A 17,582-nucleotide genomic window follows, 5' to 3' on the forward strand; every position below is an offset into this window, starting at 1 on the left:
ATCAATGTAAAATCAGGAGCTTCTCCAGAGCTTTGGGTAGAAGACTTTCCTACGGCTGACAGCTTTTAACCCACAGTTGCCCAGTAGCCACTTGTAAAGCTTAGGCTGCACCCCGAGAGAGAGAGGGAGAGAGAGAGGAGAGAGAGAGAGAGAGAAAGAGAGAGAGAGAGGGAGGGAGGGAGGGAGGGAGGGAGGGAAAGGAGAGAGAAGAGAAGGAGAGGGAGAGAGAGAGGGAGGGAGAGGAGAGAGAGGTAGAGAGAGGGAAGGAGAGGAGAGAGAGAGGGAGGGGAGAGAGGAGAGAAGAGGGAGAAGGAGAGGGAGGGAGAGAGGAGAGAGGGAGGGAGAGGAGAGAGAGGAGAGGGAGGGAGAGAGGAGAGAGGGAGGGAGAGGAGAGAGAGGTAGAGAGAGGGAAGGAGAGGAGAGAGAGAGGGAGGGGAGAGAGGAGAGAAGAGGGAGAGAGGGAGAGAGGAGAGAGAGGGAGAGAGAGGAGAGAGAGGAGAGGGAGGGAGAGAGAGGAGAGAGAGAGGAGAGAGAGAGAGAGGAGGAGAGAGGAGAGAGAGGTAGAGAGAGGGAAGGAGAGGAGAGAGAGGGAGGGAGAGAGGAGAGAAGAGGGAGAAGGAGAGGGAGGGAGAGAGGAGAGAGGGAGGGAGAGGAGAGAGAGGAGAGGGAGGAGAGAGGAGAGAGGGAGGAGAGAGAGAGAGAGAGAGAGAGGGAAGGAGAGGAGAGAGAGAGGGAGGGGAGAGAGAGGAGAGAAGAGGGAGAGAGGGAGAGAGGAGAGAGAGAGAGAGAGAGAGGAGAGAGGAGAGGGAGGGAGAGAGAGGAGAGAGAGAGGAGAGGGAGGGAGAGAGAGGAGAGGGAGAGAGAGGGAGAGGAGAGAGAGGAGAGGGAGGGAGAGAGAGAGAGAGGGAGAGGGAGAGAGAGGTAGAGAGAGGGAAGGAGAGGAGAGAGAGAGGGAGGGGAGAGAGAGGAGAGAAGAGGGAGAGAGGGAGAGAGGAGAGAGAGGGAGAGAGAGGGAGAGGAGAGAGGAGAGGGAGGGAGAGAGAGGAGAGAGAGAGGAGAGGGAGGGAGAGAGAGGAGAGGGAGAGAGAGGGAGGGAGAGAGAGGAGAGGGAGGGAGAGAGAGGAGAGGGAGAGAGAGGGAGGGAGAGAGAGGAGAGGGAGGGAGAGAGAGGAGAGAGAGAGGAGAGGGAGGGAGAGAGAGAGAGACTCTAACCGTCAGAAGGACGAAATGGTAAACCAACTTTGTTTCCAGACCAAGACACTTTATCATTTGCCACCCTTGTGGATCCATTTTTCTAAAAGCAACAGAAATCACAAACAACTTTTGTGATTGTTTTAAGCATGTATTTTAATATGAATGTTTTATGGGGTGCGGAGAGGTTTAAGCCAAAGCTTGAATTACAAAATTCAGAGCGGTTCATTCACTAAGTGATGCTGATGTTTGGGTCCAGGTATGATCTGAGACATATGCTCGGGTCAGTCTATTTTTAGATAATAAAACGGACAAAAATAACGTTTCCCTGTGGGAATACGCACAACGTGCCTTCTGGATATAGAACAGCACGGCATGGGAGCAGCAAAAAAGCAGTGCTGCCATGGTGGAATGGAATGGAATAGAGCTGGAAGGGACCTTGGAGGTCTTCTAGTCCAGCCCCCTGCTCAAGCAGGAGACCCTATACCATCTCAGACAAGTGGCTGTCCAGTCTCTTCTTGAAAATCTCCAGCGATGGAGCGCCCACGATTTCTGGAGGCAACTTCCGTTCCACTGGTCGATTGTCCTCACTGTGAGGAAGTTTCTCCTTAATTCCAGGTTGCTTCTCTCCTTCGTCAGTGTCCAACCATTGTTTCTCGTCCTGCCCTCTGGTGCTTTGGAGAATAGTTTGAGTGACAGCCTGGCATGGAACAATTTTCGATGAATTTTCAGGAGCGTTGTCTGCATTCTAGGCGCGTCCCCTCCCGAAGGCTCTTGGCAGAGGCACAGAGAGTCCTTGGCTTACAATTACAGCTGAGGCCAGAATTTCCCTTCCTAAGCAAGGCAGTTGTGAGTTGTGCCTAATTTTACGACCTTTTTTGCCACAGTTGTTAAGCAAATCACTGCAGTCGTTAAGCAGATCCAGCTTCACCCAATTGACTTTGCTTGTCAAAAGCCAGCTAGGAAGATCACAAATGGCGATCAGGCGACGCTGGGACACTGCAGTCGTCATACACTGCTGGCTCCTATTTAAGTGACCCACTCTTTTTGTTTCATCAGCTCCATTGTGAAGCATTCTTCCCCTACTTTACATGCTGTAAAATAAATAACATCCATATGGGTCCCTAAACTTTGCCCAAATTTGCTTTTTGTGTTTACAGCTTTTATAAACTGGCTCTAAAAGCCACCATTTATTTGCTAAACCACACCGTCCCTGTTTCGCTGAACCAAGTTTTCAGTAAAATTATAGGTACATTTAATAAGAACCTGAAGAGAGTGTTTCAAAAAGCAGCGTGACAACTTGCTGTTTAGAATAATTCAGGCTCGCCATGGCAACCTGACACATTACTTGACTCACAATGTATAATTGATTGGCTCGGAAGAGATTGAAATAAACTCTGAAAGAAAAAAAATCAAGTTGATCAAAGACTTTCAAGTTGAGTCCGATGAGAATATAATCACCCTAATCACACGATACAAAGGCCTGCAGTGCCTGGCTGAGAAATTCTGGGAGTTGAAGTCCACAAGTCATCAAAGGGCCAAATTGGAAGACCCCCAGTGTAGAGTATTGTTTGTTCCATGATATGCCCACCCAGTACTGATAGTCCTCAATCTATGACTGCAATTAAGGCCAGAAATTCCATTCGTAAGTGATCCGGTTAAGTGACCTGAACCCAATTTCATGATCCTTTTTTTCTGCCACAGCTGTTAAGCCCCTGCAGCTGAATCATGCTGGCAGTCATGAAGCATAAACCCTGCTTCCCTCGCTGACTCCCCTGGCCAGACGGTGGCTGGGGGGGGGGGCAAAGGCCGGTCCCCAGGACCTGGCAACAGCCCTCAGAAACACCTGCCGCTTGCCGAGCGGCTAAATTTTTGACCACGTAGCCGTGGTGATGCTGCGGCAACTGTAAATGCGGGAACCGGTTGCAGATCACCTTTTTCAGTGCCGTGTAATTTCAAACAGTCAGTAAACGAACGGGTGTAAGTTGAGGACTACCTGAACTGCCGCTCTGTCATCTGGATTGACCCTCAGTAAGCTTCTGAGCGCAATTCGAGGTGCTGGTTGTTGCTTTTGAAGCGGCACAGGATCGGGTTTCTTACGGATCACCTCTGCCCAGCGGTTCCAACAAGATCTGGTGCCGTGGGGGTGCGCTGGGTCCTCTTAGAACTGGTTCTGTGAAGCACCAGGAACCGGTTCCGTGGGGAGAGGGACCTGGTTTTGCGTGCTGCCCACGGATGGGGCCTCGCTTGTTTGTGTGGCCCGGTTGCTGTCATGCCGCAGACCAGGGCCGGTCCACAGACTGGGGGTTTGGGACCCCTGCTGTAAAAGAGGGCAGCTGGTGGGCCTTGATGTGTGCCTTCTCTGGCACGGCAGCTGTCTTGTGGGACAGCCCCCCTCCCAGATGCAGGCAGCCTGAACGCTGTAGAGGACTGGTTCTTCCCCCGGGCCTGGATGGAAGTCTAGTGTGAGTATAGATTGGATTATGTGCTGATAATGCAATTTTTAGGGCCCTCAATCCAATTTGGGTTTTGGTTGCATTTATGTGCCTTGAGTATACTTTTGTGTTCCTCCCCTAATTTCCCCTGAGTGACTCTAGAGTTACGTTTGTTAAATGAATATATGGACGCATCTGCCAAGGAAGTCCGTCTTCCCTTCCGCCTCTTTTGCCGTTTAAGCGATCTTCTGGGCGAAACGCGCGGGCATCGCTCCGTCCGAGCAGCAGCTGAGCCTGATCTGGGATTTCTTCCTGTTTTTCAGGACCTGAAAGAGACGCTGGAGAAGCTAGAAAAGAATGAGAAGAAGCTGAAGAAGCAGCTCAGGATTTATATGAAGAAAGTGCAAGATTACGAAGGTAACGTTCACTTCCCCTGACAAAAAATAGCTCCGATGGCTAAAAAGCCACCTTGGCTTTACACCGAGGGAGGAAGCGAAGGATCCGGAGCACGTCTGGCAGCCTGGCTCCCACATCTGAGTAAGGCTGGAGGAAAGACTTTGTAAGTTCAGCTGCTTTTCAAAGGAAGAAGGGTGCACTGTACAGTACAGGCCAGGGGTAGGCCGCCTTGGCTCCTTTAGGACTCCTGGACTTCAACTCCCAGAATTCCTGAGCCAGCATGGAGGAACTATGCCCCCTCATGACTCGTGGACTTCAACTCCCAGAATCCCTGAGCCAGCCTGGCTCAGCTTGGAAACCTCTCCCTTTCCCCTCAGCATGGCTGGCTCAGGAATTCTGGGAGTTGAAGTCCATGAGTCATGAGGGGGCCATAGTTCCCCCATGCTGGCTCAGGAATTCTGGGAGTTGAAGTCCATGAGTCATAAAGCGGCCTAGGACAGGGGCAGGCAACCTTGGTTCTTTTATGACTGGTGGACTTCAACTCCCAGAATTCCTGAGCCAGCCTGGCTCAGCTTGGAAACCTCTCCTTTTCCCCTCAGCGTGGCTGGCTCAGGAATTCTGGGAGTTGAAGTCCACGAGTCATAAAAGAGCCAAGGTTCCCTACCCCTTGTATAGGTAATCCTCAACTTATGACCATCATTGAGCCTAAAATGTTGCTAAGTGAGGCAGTTGTTAAGTGAATTTTACTCCGTTTTATGACCGTTCTTGCCTCAGTAAAGCGAATCACTAAAGTTGTTAAGTTAGTAACGTGGTTTTGTTACGTGAATCTGGCTTCCCCGTTGACTTTGCTTGTCGCCAAAGATGATCACGTGACATCAGGACTCTGCAACTGTCATAAATACGAGTCAGTGGCCAAGCCTCTGAATTTTGATCACGTGACCGTGGGGGATGCTGCAACGGTTGTCAGTGTGAAAAATGGTCATAAGTCACTTTTTTCAGCGCCCTTGTAACTTCAGATGGTCACTAAAGGAAGTGTTAATCAAGGACGTCTTAAGAGCCATCGCAATTCCTGGTTGTTCCTCCCACGTCCTGTGCAGAACTGTGGGGTGCAGCCTAACCTCTTTTTGCACCTCCTTTCCTGGGGCCTTAGCAGCTCCCCGCTGCAGCTCCTGTATAATTCCACAAAGTCTCAGCTGCTTTTTAAGAGGTGGCAGGCAGGTGCCAGGTTAACACCCCTCTCTAATCTGAAAACTATTTTTGCCTTTCGAAGTGCCGCATTGTCCCTCTGCACGCCATCTTCACCGACTGGATGTTTCCTGTTTCTGTTTATTGAAAGGGGAAGGATTAGAAAACTTTACAAAGTCTTCTTCCTCTGCTATTCCCAGCCCTGCTTTGGTCTCGCTGCTTCCAGTATCAGGGAGAATGTCTCCCCCTGCTGGTCCTCCTGGCACCCAAGGTGGCTTTTTAGAGAATGCTCTATATGCATCTGCAGTCATGGAAAAGAGAAGCGGCATATCAGAAATATATTCTTTTGATTTTGAGGGCTTGATGGAGTGATTAGCTACTGCAGCTCGGATCCAAAAACCTGGTTCCCAGAAAGCTGATCATTAAATGAAATTCAGCCAAAGGAATTGAAGACTCTACATCGTGGCAGCTAGCATAGCTGGTTCCTGTCGTTATAATTTATAGGCATGAAACTGACTGGCACAAAGTTACTTGAATTGTGTCTTAGAATCCATTTCCTTAATGCATTTCACCACTTCAGCATTTGTTTGCTGGTGAAGGAAGCAAGGAAATTACCTATTATCCTTAGCAAGGTTATTAAGCCATAATTTGATTACTGTCTTCATCTTCTTATTAAGAAATGGAAGTTATTTACTTTTTATAGGTATGACTGTAGCAGTTTGGTCTAATGCCATAGTGATTTATATGTATTCTCTAGAGCAGGGGTCTTCAAACTTGGCCCTTTTATGACTTGTGGGTTTCAACTCCCAGAATTCCTGTGGAATTCTGGGGATTCTGGGAGTTGAAGTCCACAAGTCTTAAGCTGCCAAGTTTGGAGTCCCCTGCTCTAGGGCTAAATCCAGAGAACTTTATTGAATCCTGAAAGTGAGGTTAGATATGGCAAATGATGCAATAGCTCTGGCTACTTCTTTCCATTAGAGGCATACTTAAACCACTGAAATGGGGTAAGAATCACAGAAATGATGAAATGGGGATAAGATTTATTCGTTTCATTTCCATTTCAATCTTAATTTTCATTGAATCTTTGAACGAATACAAGTACAAAAATAAATATTGCAGTTATCAACAAGAACTGAAGTTAAATATTTCACTTAAAGTATTATTAAGTGAATTATGTACTGAAAGATAATAATACAACCTAAAAGTTAAAGAAGGGAATGAAAATGCAAAATGAATTTTTTTAAAAAAAACCTCAAAATCGAAAAAAAAATCCCTCTATTTTTCTATGACTACATATTGCTTATGTACAGGGTGCACCAAAAAAAAATCAGACTTATGGGCCAATTACAATGTTTTACTAATTTTTTTTTCAGAGAAAAAGTTATTGTATGCCGAAATGCTGAAAGGACCAATGTCAAATGATTTAAGAAAGGTTTAAAAGAAAATAACAATCAAAATGAGCATTTGATGTGATTTATATAATGAATTGTTTATGGGTCTTGACTTTTGTTGCACTTTGCATGTGTCTGTATGTACATACCTGCATATGTATCTGTGGAAAGAACAGTAAGATCTTCTCTCCCTTGGAAAACTGATGGAAAAGATCCATTACTTGGACTTCCCAAACACATGTTGGCTTTCTTCTCAGCACATATGTTTAAAAAAATCTGTGGAGTAGATTCTTTTGCAGTTCCTGGAGAAAATTCAGGAAAAGGTGGAAGATGTCAAAGATAAGAGGCATAATCCACAGATCAGGGCAACAAGGTCTTTCAAATAGCACAGGGGTCTTCCAACTTGGCCCTTTGATGACTTGTGGACTTCAACTCCCAGAATTCCTCAGCCAGGCACGAGGAAGTCCACAAGTCATCAAAGGGCCAAGTTTGAAGGCCCCTGAAATGTCAGATAAAAAGGAGAAAGACTTAGAGATGAGATTTACAGGTACCCAAATGCTACTCTCCACAAGACAGGAAATGGACCGCATGTTTTAGCTTTCTGTCTGTGTGGTTGCTAGGAGTAAAATATAACTTGATGGCACATAATCAGTTTTCATGATACAAGACCTCAGTATGAATCATAGCCATTAGAACAAGGGTCCGCAACCTCGACAACTTTAAGACTTGTGGACTTCAGCTCCCAGAATTCCTAGCTGGCTGAGGAATTCTGGGAGCTGAAGTCCACAAGTCTTAAAGTTGTCGAGGTTGCATACCCCTGCATTAGAGTACAGGTGGGTGGTCATGTTTCTATTTCAAGATAATGCTGGTTTCTACCCTAGAATTTACTCTGAAGCAGATGAGAAGGAACTACACAGCTCCCCAACCTCCTCCTGGCTTTTTAACCAGGACTGCGTCTTTTGTGTTATATCTGTGTTGCCTCAGTTATCATTTTTGTAGCTCCGAGGTGCTGGGGCAGACCCCCGAGTCAACCAGAGCCCGGAGGGCCCTCTGGCGAGGGCAGCTGCTTCAGAGTTGAGTTTGTTCTTGATTTGTCTTTCCCAGCTGATCAAACCACTACACAGTCTGAAAAACGGAAACACGAACTCAGTCGGCACGTTGCCGTCCAAAGGAAGGAAAAAGACTTCCAGGGAATGTTAGAATATTATGAAGAAGAGGAGCCTTTGCTCATAAAAAATCTCATTACAGGTAAACAGTTCTGTTTAGTTTCTCAACCTAGTTCTTTATTTATTTATTTAATTAAAATGTATAGACCGCCCCACTCCCGCAGGACTCCGGGCGGCTAACAATAAAAACACAACATAACAAACAAACAATACAATAACAGTCATCCAGGGGTCAGATTTTATAAACCCCAGGCCTGCCGGAAAAGCCAGGTCTTAAGTAGCTTACGGAAGACCAACAGGGTGGGAGCGGTCCTAATCTCCGGGGGGAGCTGGTTCCAAGACGTGGGCGCCATCACAGAGAAAGCCCTCCTCCGCGGCCCCGCCAAATGGCACTGCTTGGCCGACAGGGCCTGAAGGAGGCCCAGCCTGTGGGATCTAACCGGACGTAGGGAACTATGAGGTAGTAGGTGGTCTCGCAAATAGCCTGGCCCTTAGCCATATAGAGCTTTAAAGGTAATAACCAACACCTTGAATTGGACCCGGAGACCAATAAGCAACCAGTGCAGCTCACTGAGGATAGGTGTAACGTGGGTGTACCGAGGAACACCCACTATCACTCGCGCGGCTGCATTCTGGACCAACTGTAGTCTCCGAATACTTTTCAAGGGTAGCCCCATGTAGAGCGCGTTGCAGTAGTCCAGGCGTGAGGTGACAAGGGCATGAGTGACTGTAAGGAGAGCCTCCCAGTCCAGGTAGGGTCGCAACTGGTGTAACAGACGAACTTGTGCAAAGGTCCTCCCAGCCGCAGCCGTCAAATGATGTTCCAATTTCAGCTGTGGATCAAGGAGGACACCCAAGTTGCGAACCCGCTCCGAAGGGGGTATATTTTCCCCTGCTAGAGTCAACACTGGACAGTTAACATGATCCTTGGGAGGCAACATCCAAAGCCACTTGGTCTTGTCAGGATTGAGCCTGAGTCTGTTAACCCCCATCCAGACCCTCACGGCTAATATTGTGGTTATAAATGGGGTTTGTAATAGTTTGCTGCCAAAGTAAGAACAACTCTATTCCTAAGAGTCCCAGGACTGTAGCGTTTGAAGGGGGCATTTACCTACGGTCAGTAGTCAAGTAATCTCATGCCTGTCCATCGGGGAAATCCTCATTAAAAAAGGACTGTCTATTTTCTCTTAAATGCCTCCAGTGAAAGCTAACCCAGCACTTTCTCCAAGTAATTGATTCTACCCTCGTAATTCCTGTAAAGGGAGAAAGTCTTTATAGCATTGGGAAGAAGCATAAATGTCACGTTAAAAGATTGAGTTGAAAAACTGATTTACACGTTGAACAATTTATCATCGAGCATTACTCATTTCCATTTTCTTTCCTGGTATAGCATGTTCTACTCCAGAGTACATAATAGGAATACAGTAATTGGATTGTTAAAAATAGGTCAGATCTTTAAATATATATGTATATAGTAGAGGAATGAGATCAGTTAATAAAAATAATTCTGTGACTCGTTTTGCTTCAGGTAAGTGTCCAAGTCCATCAGTATAGACTTTGTATCTGAGTGGCTAAGGAATCCTGTTGTTGAAAGATTTTCTTTCCTGCTCACAGATCTGAAGCCCCAAGCAGTATCTGCCACCGTGCCCTGCTTGCCCGCCTACATCCTTTTTATGTGCATCAGACACGCCGATTACACTAATGATGATCAAAAAGTGCACTCGTTGCTTACCTCCACTATTAACGGCATTAAAAAAGTATTAAAGGTAAAAAAAGGGGGGGGGTTCACTTTATATGGTATGTTTATTGGATGGTATATATACCTCTGAGATGACGCAAGGTATCTAGGGAACAAGAAGGAGATAAAAGACAAAGTAGAAAATAGAGTTTATTTGTGGGTCATGCAGCATGGGTTGTTGTAACACTGCCTCCAGTACCGTCTTCACAATTTTGCAGCCTTCACGAGATTGCATGAGAAAAGTTCCAGTTGGAAAAGTAGCAAGTCTTGTTATGATGGAATTGAAGATTTAATGTTGCAGGCCAACTTCATTCAAAGGAAGCCCGTTAGAACCGTCTCTAGGGACCGTTAGGGACCTCTTCTTTTGCCCCTAGGCCCTTCCTTCGGACGCCTTGATCTGACTTTGTTCCAGCAGAGCCCTTGAAACCCTAACACAACACTTGGAAATAATAGGTGGACATTTCAAGGGAAGACCTCCTAGGACAGTGATGGCGAACCTTTGAGAGGCTGAGTGCCCAAACTGCAACCCAAAACCCACTTATGCATCGCTGGGTGGGCATGCCTTTGGTGGTCATGGCAGATTGGGTGGGTGTGGCCAAGGTGGGCATGGTCACCTCAATGTTGCTCATGGGGAGGGACGCCTGTGGGGGCTGGGCAGGGTTGGGGGAGATCCAGGGGGTCTCTTGCAGGTGGGGCGGTGGGCAGGAGGCTCGTCCTGCGGGGTGAGGCAAGGCAGGGCAGGGGTGCCATTGTCACAGGGCAAGGTGAGGCAGAGACCGAGGAGGCTGCTGTCTGACACCATCGCCCCCCCCCCCACAGAGGCCAGCGAGCGCATGGGTGCTGGGATGCATCCGGCCATGTGGGACCTTGGCGAGTTAGCAGGTGGCTGGTTGAAGAGGGACAGTTGCCATCTCTGGGGCATGGCCTGTGTGCCCCCAGAGAGGGCTCTGAGTGCCGCCTCTGGCACGCGTGCCATAGATTCACCACCCGTCCTAGGTGATGATTTATTCGTCTCATGACAATTATTTGCCTGCCACTTTCTGGAGAGGCTCCAGAGCGGGACTCTGTGTTTCCAGCTGCTCATCCCTTTCATGGCATGACTGATGTTTGGCTTCTCCATAGAAACACAACGAGGACTTTGAGATGACGTCATTCTGGCTGTCCAACACGAGTCGCCTTCTCCATTGTCTGAAGCAATACAGCGGCGATACGGTGAGAGCATGGTGGTAACCAGGGACGAGGGCCTCGGTGCTAAAAATCTCTCTTGGATGACTCTCCTTAGGTCAGGGGTAGGCAACCTTGGCTCTTTTATGACTCGTGGACCTCAACTCCCAGAATTCCTGAGCCGGCCTGGCTCAGCTTAGAAACCTCTCCCTTTCCCCTCAGCATGGCTGGCTCAGGAATTCTGGGAGTTGAAGTCCACCAGTCACAAAAGAGCCAAGGTTGCCCACCCCTGGTCTAAGGGATGGTCAGACGGTATAGGTAGTCCTTGATGTATGACCGTTTGTATTTGGCCATCTTTTGAAGTCAACAACAATACTGGAAAAAAAAGGGACTTATTGATTGATTACATTTGTTTGCCGCTCATCGCATTTCAAAGCAACTCTGGGCACAGCATTGAATAAAACTAGTCCTCACAGTTACCATGGTTACAGTGTCCCTGTGGTCATGTGATTGTGAGTTGGGCACTTGGCAATTAGTGTGAGTTTACAAGGGTGGCAGCATCCCCGGGTCACGTGATCACGATTTGCCGTCTTCTCGACTGGTCTCGAACGAGCAAAGTCAGTGGGGGAAGCTGCATCCATTGAACAACGGCGTGATTCCCTCAAATGACTCTGGCAAAAAAAGCTAGTAAAATGAGGTGTGACTGACTGATCAACCACATGGCTTAGTAACAGAAGGTCCAGTCCTGATTCTGGTCACCAGTCTAGGATTGCTGACTTGTATGTCTGAGATTTCCAGACTATGGTAAATAAGCTCCTGCTCAGACCGCAGCGATTTTGCCAAGGACTTTTCTGCAGTGTTGGGTTTGTCATGTAAAGAATGTCATCCAAGTATCTCATGCCGTATCCTTCCTTCCTACCTCTCCAGGGATAGAAGAGTCGACCAGGGAAATTAATTTGCTATTAGGATATGCTTTTGCCTCTTATAAATCTTGGCTTGAAATCATACCAGCTATTCCAGTTTGGGTATCTGTGTCAACTGTCTCCCCGCCCTTAGGCTCACCGGCTCAGGCAGGCAGGTTGCAGGTACCTGCCCTCCCTCGTAAGCGAGCCACCCACTCGCTCAAACTTCATGGTTTGTTTCAGTCTCTTAAATCTTAGTGTTCACGTTGCCCAATCACACTTCTGTGACTTGTTATGGGAAGGGTCCACTTCTCCGTCAGGCACCTGCTTTTGTGACCTTGACTCTCACGGCCCACAGAAAGACTCCTGTTTCTTTCCCAAGCTCTCCACCCCTCCGCCCTGTTTCTATGGCAAGTTGAATAGTGATAGAGGTTAGCAGGCACCTTAGCAATTCAACCTTGACAATCTGCTAGTGTTAGTGAATTATAGATCTGACTGTTGGACTGAAAATGTAACGAATTAAAAGAACAAGCAAAGCTTTTGTTCTATGCGCCTTGCAACTTCCTGGACATAATCCTTAATGCTTCTGAGTTAGCCTTCGCGGGTCTGCCTTGTTGGTAGTAGACAAGATGCCAGTCCCACTTTTTACCTGATTTCATGAACTAACATCAAAATGAAAATTGTCCGAGGCAAGGAGAGTCCCTGTTTTCCTTTCCTGCCTCTCTTCCACACTTTCTCGGTATAAAACACTAATAAAACCTCCAGATTTCATTCTTGACCTTGCAAGTGTTCACTAAGGCCTCTTTGTCACTTGGAGGGAAGCTCTTAGTAGCAGACCACATGGGGATCTGCCCCACAAGTAACTGGAATACACTGAAGCCTGCAACGTCTCTTTAAGGATCCTAAGAATTATATTGTACCCTGCAGCCATCTTGGAAGTGAACCTTGATGCGTGGGGGGTTCCCCCCCCTAAAACCTAGCCCAAAAGTTCCAGTTCTCCTCAGAATTTGCTCCACAAACGTTTGCTTTACCTATCAACCTTACAGTGTTTGGTGTTTTCCTCTTCATAACTGTAATCCGACCTGCCGTTAACCTTGCTACCTTCTCTTGGCCTTCCTTTGCAGGGTTTCATGACTCAAAATACCCCAAAGCAGAACGAGCACTGCCTGAAGAACTTTGACCTCGCCGAGTACCGCCAGGTCCTGAGTGACCTCTCCATCCAGATCTACCAGCAGCTCATCAGAATTGCTGAAGGCGTCTTGCAGCCCATGATAGGTGAAAGGCACACTTAACTCAGCCGAGTAGTGCAGTGGAGGACCGTCTACATCCGGGGGGGGGGAGGGGGGGTGTTTCCAACCTTGGCAAACTTGATGGATTTCCAAGTCCAGAATTCCCAGAATTGGAGGGGAGCACGGGGGGAGGGGGGAGGCAAGAGCCACCGATTGTGAACAGTTATGAGAAAATTAGAATTTGCCCGGCTTACGTTGCTCACCTTTGGAGGACTTCTTCCCTTCTTTCCCTCTCAGTGACGGCGGTGCTGGAGAACGAGAGCATCCAGGGGCTGTCGGGGGTCAAGCCGATGGGCTACCGGAAGCGGAGCTCCAGCAGGGGGGACAGCGAAAACGCCTACAGCTTGGAGGCCATCCTCCGCCAGCTGAACACCTTTCTCAGCGTCATGTACGACCAGGGCCTGGACCCAGAGATCATCCAGCAGGCCATCAAGCAGCTCTTCTACATGATCAACGCCGTGGCCTTGAACAACCTCCTGCTGCGGAAGGACGTCTGCTCCTGGAGCACAGGCATGCAGATGAGGTAGGGCTCCGGCCGGAAGGCGGGTGGGGGATGCGTTCAGGGCGGAGGAGGAAGTCCTCCTTCCTGTGCGTCTCTGCCTCCACCTCTCGGCAAGTGTAAGACGTCTGGACTTCGACTTCCATAATTCCCCAGCCAGCCATTCCTCCGGTCTTAAAAGTTGCCAGAGTTGAGACACACGGCGGTAGGTGGATGAGAGAGAGAGGCTGGACCCCCCTGGAATAGCGCCCTTCCCTCTTCTTCGTGCTTCAGAACCCTTGCAGGCTATTCAGCCATTGGAAGCTAAAGGACTGTGGCCCAAAACAAGGGAGAGGAAAGGATATAGTATAGGATCTCCTGCTTGAGCAGGGGGGCTGGACTAGAAGACCTCCAAGGTCCCTTCCAGCTCCTATTCTATTCTATTCTATTCTACTCTACTCTACTCTACTCTATTCTATTTTCTATTCTATTTTCTATTTTATTCTATTCTATTCTATTCTATTCTTTCTCTATTCTATTCTCTATTCTATTTTATTCTATTCTATTTTATATTCTATGTTCTATTTCTGTTCTGTTCTATTCCATTCTATTCTATATTCTATTCTGTTCTATTCTATATTCTATATTTTATTTTGTTTTCTATGTTCTATTTCTGTTCTGTTCTATATTCTATTCTATATTCTATTCCATTCCATTCCGTTCTAGATCATTCTGGTCCTCCTTCACTGGAGTTGCTCTGTCTGGGGAGTGTGGTTTGCTTAGCAATTCAACATTTGAAATGAAAGCAGGCTGTAATGTGACATATTATGGAAAACGGTCTCCCAGGTTCGCTTTGCAATCATTTATGTATACTTGCAACACCTCCCCGGGGCCGCATTAGTATGTTGAAGCTGCTTTATACCAAGAGTATTTTTCCATCAAACAAGAGCCAGGTTGGTTTAGTGGTTAAGGCATCAGGCGAGAAACTAGGCGCTGAGAGTTCCAGTGCTGCTTTAGGCCGGAAAGCCAGATGGGTGACTTTGGACCAGTCACCAGGAGACGGTAAGTGTTAGGCAGGAAAGCTGGCTGGTTGAGAACACTCACCAGGAGACAGTGAGTTCTAGTTCCATCTTAGCCATTGAAGCCTAAGATGGTGAGTTTGGGCCAGTCACACACGCTCAGCCCATGACATCACGCTCAGGCGACCAGCCAGCGGGTCAGTTCCTATGGAAACCAATGGATCTACTGTACATTCAGTTGATCCAGACAAAAGGAGACCCCCAAATTGCTGGAACAATTAGGAAGAAATGGGGTTCCATCCGTCTTGTTAATGTTGCCCAGCAGTGGCTGCTCTTGGGGGGGTTGAGAGAGGGACGTCCTCTGCTTCCCCAACCAGGCACGGGCCGGTTGAGAACACGCAAACCTCTCACCGGGATTCGGAAGCCTCTCGCCAGTTCTTCTCGTAACTCCTGTCTTCCTTGTGTCGGGTCCAGGTTTAACATCAGCCAGCTGGAGGAGTGGTTGAGAGGGAAGAACTTGCAGGCAAGCGGGGCTGCCAAGACCCTGGAGCCCCTGATCCAGGCAGCCCAGCTGCTGCAGCTGAGAAAGAAAAGCCCTGAGGACGGGGAGGCCATCTGCTCCTTGTGCACATCCCTCACCACCCAGCAGGTACACGTCACGATAAAAGGCTGAACGGGGGAATACGGTTCTCCTCTTCACGCCTTCCTTCCTTCTTCGGATCCTTTTTCATTCGGCGTAGAACAGTGTTTCTCAACCTTGACAATTTAAAGGCATGTGGACTTCAACTCCCAGAATTCCACAGCCAGCGTTGCTGGCTGTGGAATTCTGGGAGTTGAAGTCCACATGCCTTTAAATTGTCAAGGTTGAGAAACACTGGCGTAGAAGGTCACCAGAGAGCCTCAGCCCGAGCAAGGATTTGAACTTAGGCATCCCTGCTTTGGCTCAAATCACAACGATGTAGTGCTGATACTTTGCAAATAATTCCCCAAAGCTTTTTGCTTTAGTCAAGTCCAGCATCTGGCTGAGGAAGGTTATTTTAAGCGACCAGGGAAAGTACTTGAATATGTTAATGGATTATTGTTTAGTGTCTGATGAGAACACGATGGAAGCAAATATATGCACACAATATGTGTAATTATATAGAAAACATCTAGAGGAGAGGTGTATGGCAGCAGTTTCATAACTGGATGTCCAGTTCAGAAGCGAGTGTCTCTGGGCGTTGCTTCGTGCAGATCTTCTAGGGAACCAGAGAACACACGTCGTGATTAATCTTGCACAATATGTACAATTGTGGATAAATGGGGCACCCATTCAGGGCGCCAGTTCTCTTGAAGGTCTGCCTGCAGACGGGCAGCCTGTGTTGTCACCTAAATTCCACCCATTCCCTACGCTGGTTCTCTTGAGGACCCGTGATGCCTGTTTACAAACTAGTGATGCCACAGAGTCTGCCGCATCTCCTCTATAACCCTCATTTGATCTTTGCTCCTTAGATTGTAAAAATACTAAATCTTTACACTCCTGTGAACGAGTTTGAAGAGCGAGTGACAGTAACCTTCATAAGAAACATTCAGGTACGTTCTTTGACCTTTCCATTGAAGGTTGATGTTTTTCAGATCTTCTTGAAATGTTTGGTGACACGTTTGTTTTCCTCCAACCATCTGGTGGGATCCAATTGATTGCGGTCTTTGCTGGACGTTGCACACTCCTGCGGAGCACGTGTCCAGCAAAGCGCATTCTTCATTTTGTCATTATCTTCAGGAATTACTTCTTCATAGAATTTTCTCATTTGTGATACTCTGTAAGGCTAATGAAATGTAGTGAGATAGGACTCAAGACTCCAGTGTGACAAAAAATAAATGCATGAAGAATAAGTAAAGATTGACAGATTGGTAGGGCATAGGATTAAATTCCACTCAGTGTGCACTACTCAGTCACTGAAAGTTGAGCAGCTACAAGTTAGTGTCACCCAGATATTTATATTGGATCTGGCTTTTTTACCCACCTATTATATCCTTCCCAAGGACCGGGTATGGCAGATGTTGTTTCACAGTATTAATTATTATCATAGTTAACAACAATGTAAAATCATAGCTGCCAGTTCGGTCCCCCTACAGCAGGGGTGTCAAACCGCCAGCCCGCAGGCTGGATGCGTCATGCTGAAACCGCACCCACCCCATTGCTGGCAATGGAAAAAAAGTTGTAATACATTGCAACACGTCGTGTGACGTTGCGAGTTTGACACCCCTGCCCTACAGTTAGTTACTGTGATCTTACCCTGGGACTCCAGGAGAAAAAGCTGAGAAGCGGCAGCCGAATTGTTCACCTTCACCCTGTGCAAGGTTAAACTAAAATCAGAAACAAAACCCCCAGACAGCTGTCGCTATTTAAAAACACTGAACCGATTGCCAGGTCAGTTCCTCTGATTTACACAGGACACTAGGTGCAGCCGTGGCCAGTTCTAGCTAGGATCTTCTGTTTCTTGTGGGAAGATACTACAACCGCATCAGGGATATCCAGCTTTAAAACCGGTGGACTTCCACCCTGGCTGGCTGGCTGGCTGGGGAATTCTGGGAGCCGGAGTCCACGGCTCTTAAAAGTTGCCGAGATTGGACCCCTCTGAGCTAGACGGTGCCAGGAGTGGCTGCTCATTTCCAGACGAACAATCGTATGGTACGGTGCTGTTCAGTTAGTTGCCACTACAAAATTGGCTAGAAAAAAGGTTGAGCTGATGATGCCTTATCTTTCTAAAACTCAGAGGATTCCTACTCGAGAGAAACTCAAGATGCAGCTGTAAGAGCAAAGTTGTGGCTTAAAACAGCCACCGGTCCAATTTCTCTGCTAATGAGCCTCTTCCCGTTCCTCGCAGGCCCAGCTGCAAGAGCGAAACGATCCTCCACAGCTGCTGTTAGACTTCAAATTCATGTTCCCCGTTTTGTTTCCGTTCAATCCTTCGTCTCTGACTATGGACTCTATCCACATCCCAGCCTCCCTTAACCTGGAATTCCTTAACCGAGTTTGAAGACTACAATATATATATATATATATATATATATTTTTTTTCAGCCCAATTTCCCCAAAGCTGAGGGGTTAAAAAAAAAAGAAGTAAAAATGTAGAATCTCTTCAGATACGGACCAAATAATGGTGCCAATGAATCAGTGCTAAATTGTGCAGGATAAAAAAAAAAATACTCGCGTTAGATGCTTTTTGGTTTGCCTGAGGGATTTTT

The 17,582-nt window shown here is 47.5% G+C and overlaps 1 protein-coding gene across 2 annotated transcripts in view; it reads left to right on the forward strand.

The window, feature by feature from the left end:
* The window catches only part of LOC120317455 (unconventional myosin-Vb-like), a 64,286-nt gene extending 46,714 nt beyond the window's left edge, over positions 1-17,572 (forward strand). For both annotated transcript variants that reach the window (XM_039364106.1, XM_039364107.1), the window contains 9 exons: positions 3,950-4,043; positions 7,703-7,846; positions 9,379-9,530; positions 10,625-10,714; positions 12,693-12,843; positions 13,095-13,380; positions 14,829-15,003; positions 15,846-15,926; positions 17,222-17,572. In XM_039364106.1, the coding sequence (XP_039220040.1) occupies positions 3,950-4,043; positions 7,703-7,846; positions 9,379-9,530; positions 10,625-10,714; positions 12,693-12,843; positions 13,095-13,380; positions 14,829-15,003; positions 15,846-15,926; positions 17,222-17,374 (1,326 nt within the window). In that variant the 3' untranslated portion in view covers positions 17,375-17,572. The remainder of the gene's footprint in view (positions 1-3,949; positions 4,044-7,702; positions 7,847-9,378; positions 9,531-10,624; positions 10,715-12,692; positions 12,844-13,094; positions 13,381-14,828; positions 15,004-15,845; positions 15,927-17,221) is intronic.
* Positions 17,573-17,582: the final 10 nt, after the last annotated feature.

Source organism: Crotalus tigris, unplaced genomic scaffold, assembly GCF_016545835.1.
Source record: "Crotalus tigris isolate CLP2741 ecotype Arizona unplaced genomic scaffold, ASM1654583v1 scf7180000019651.407290, whole genome shotgun sequence".
Classification (NCBI taxonomy): Eukaryota; Metazoa; Chordata; class Lepidosauria; order Squamata; family Viperidae; genus Crotalus; species Crotalus tigris.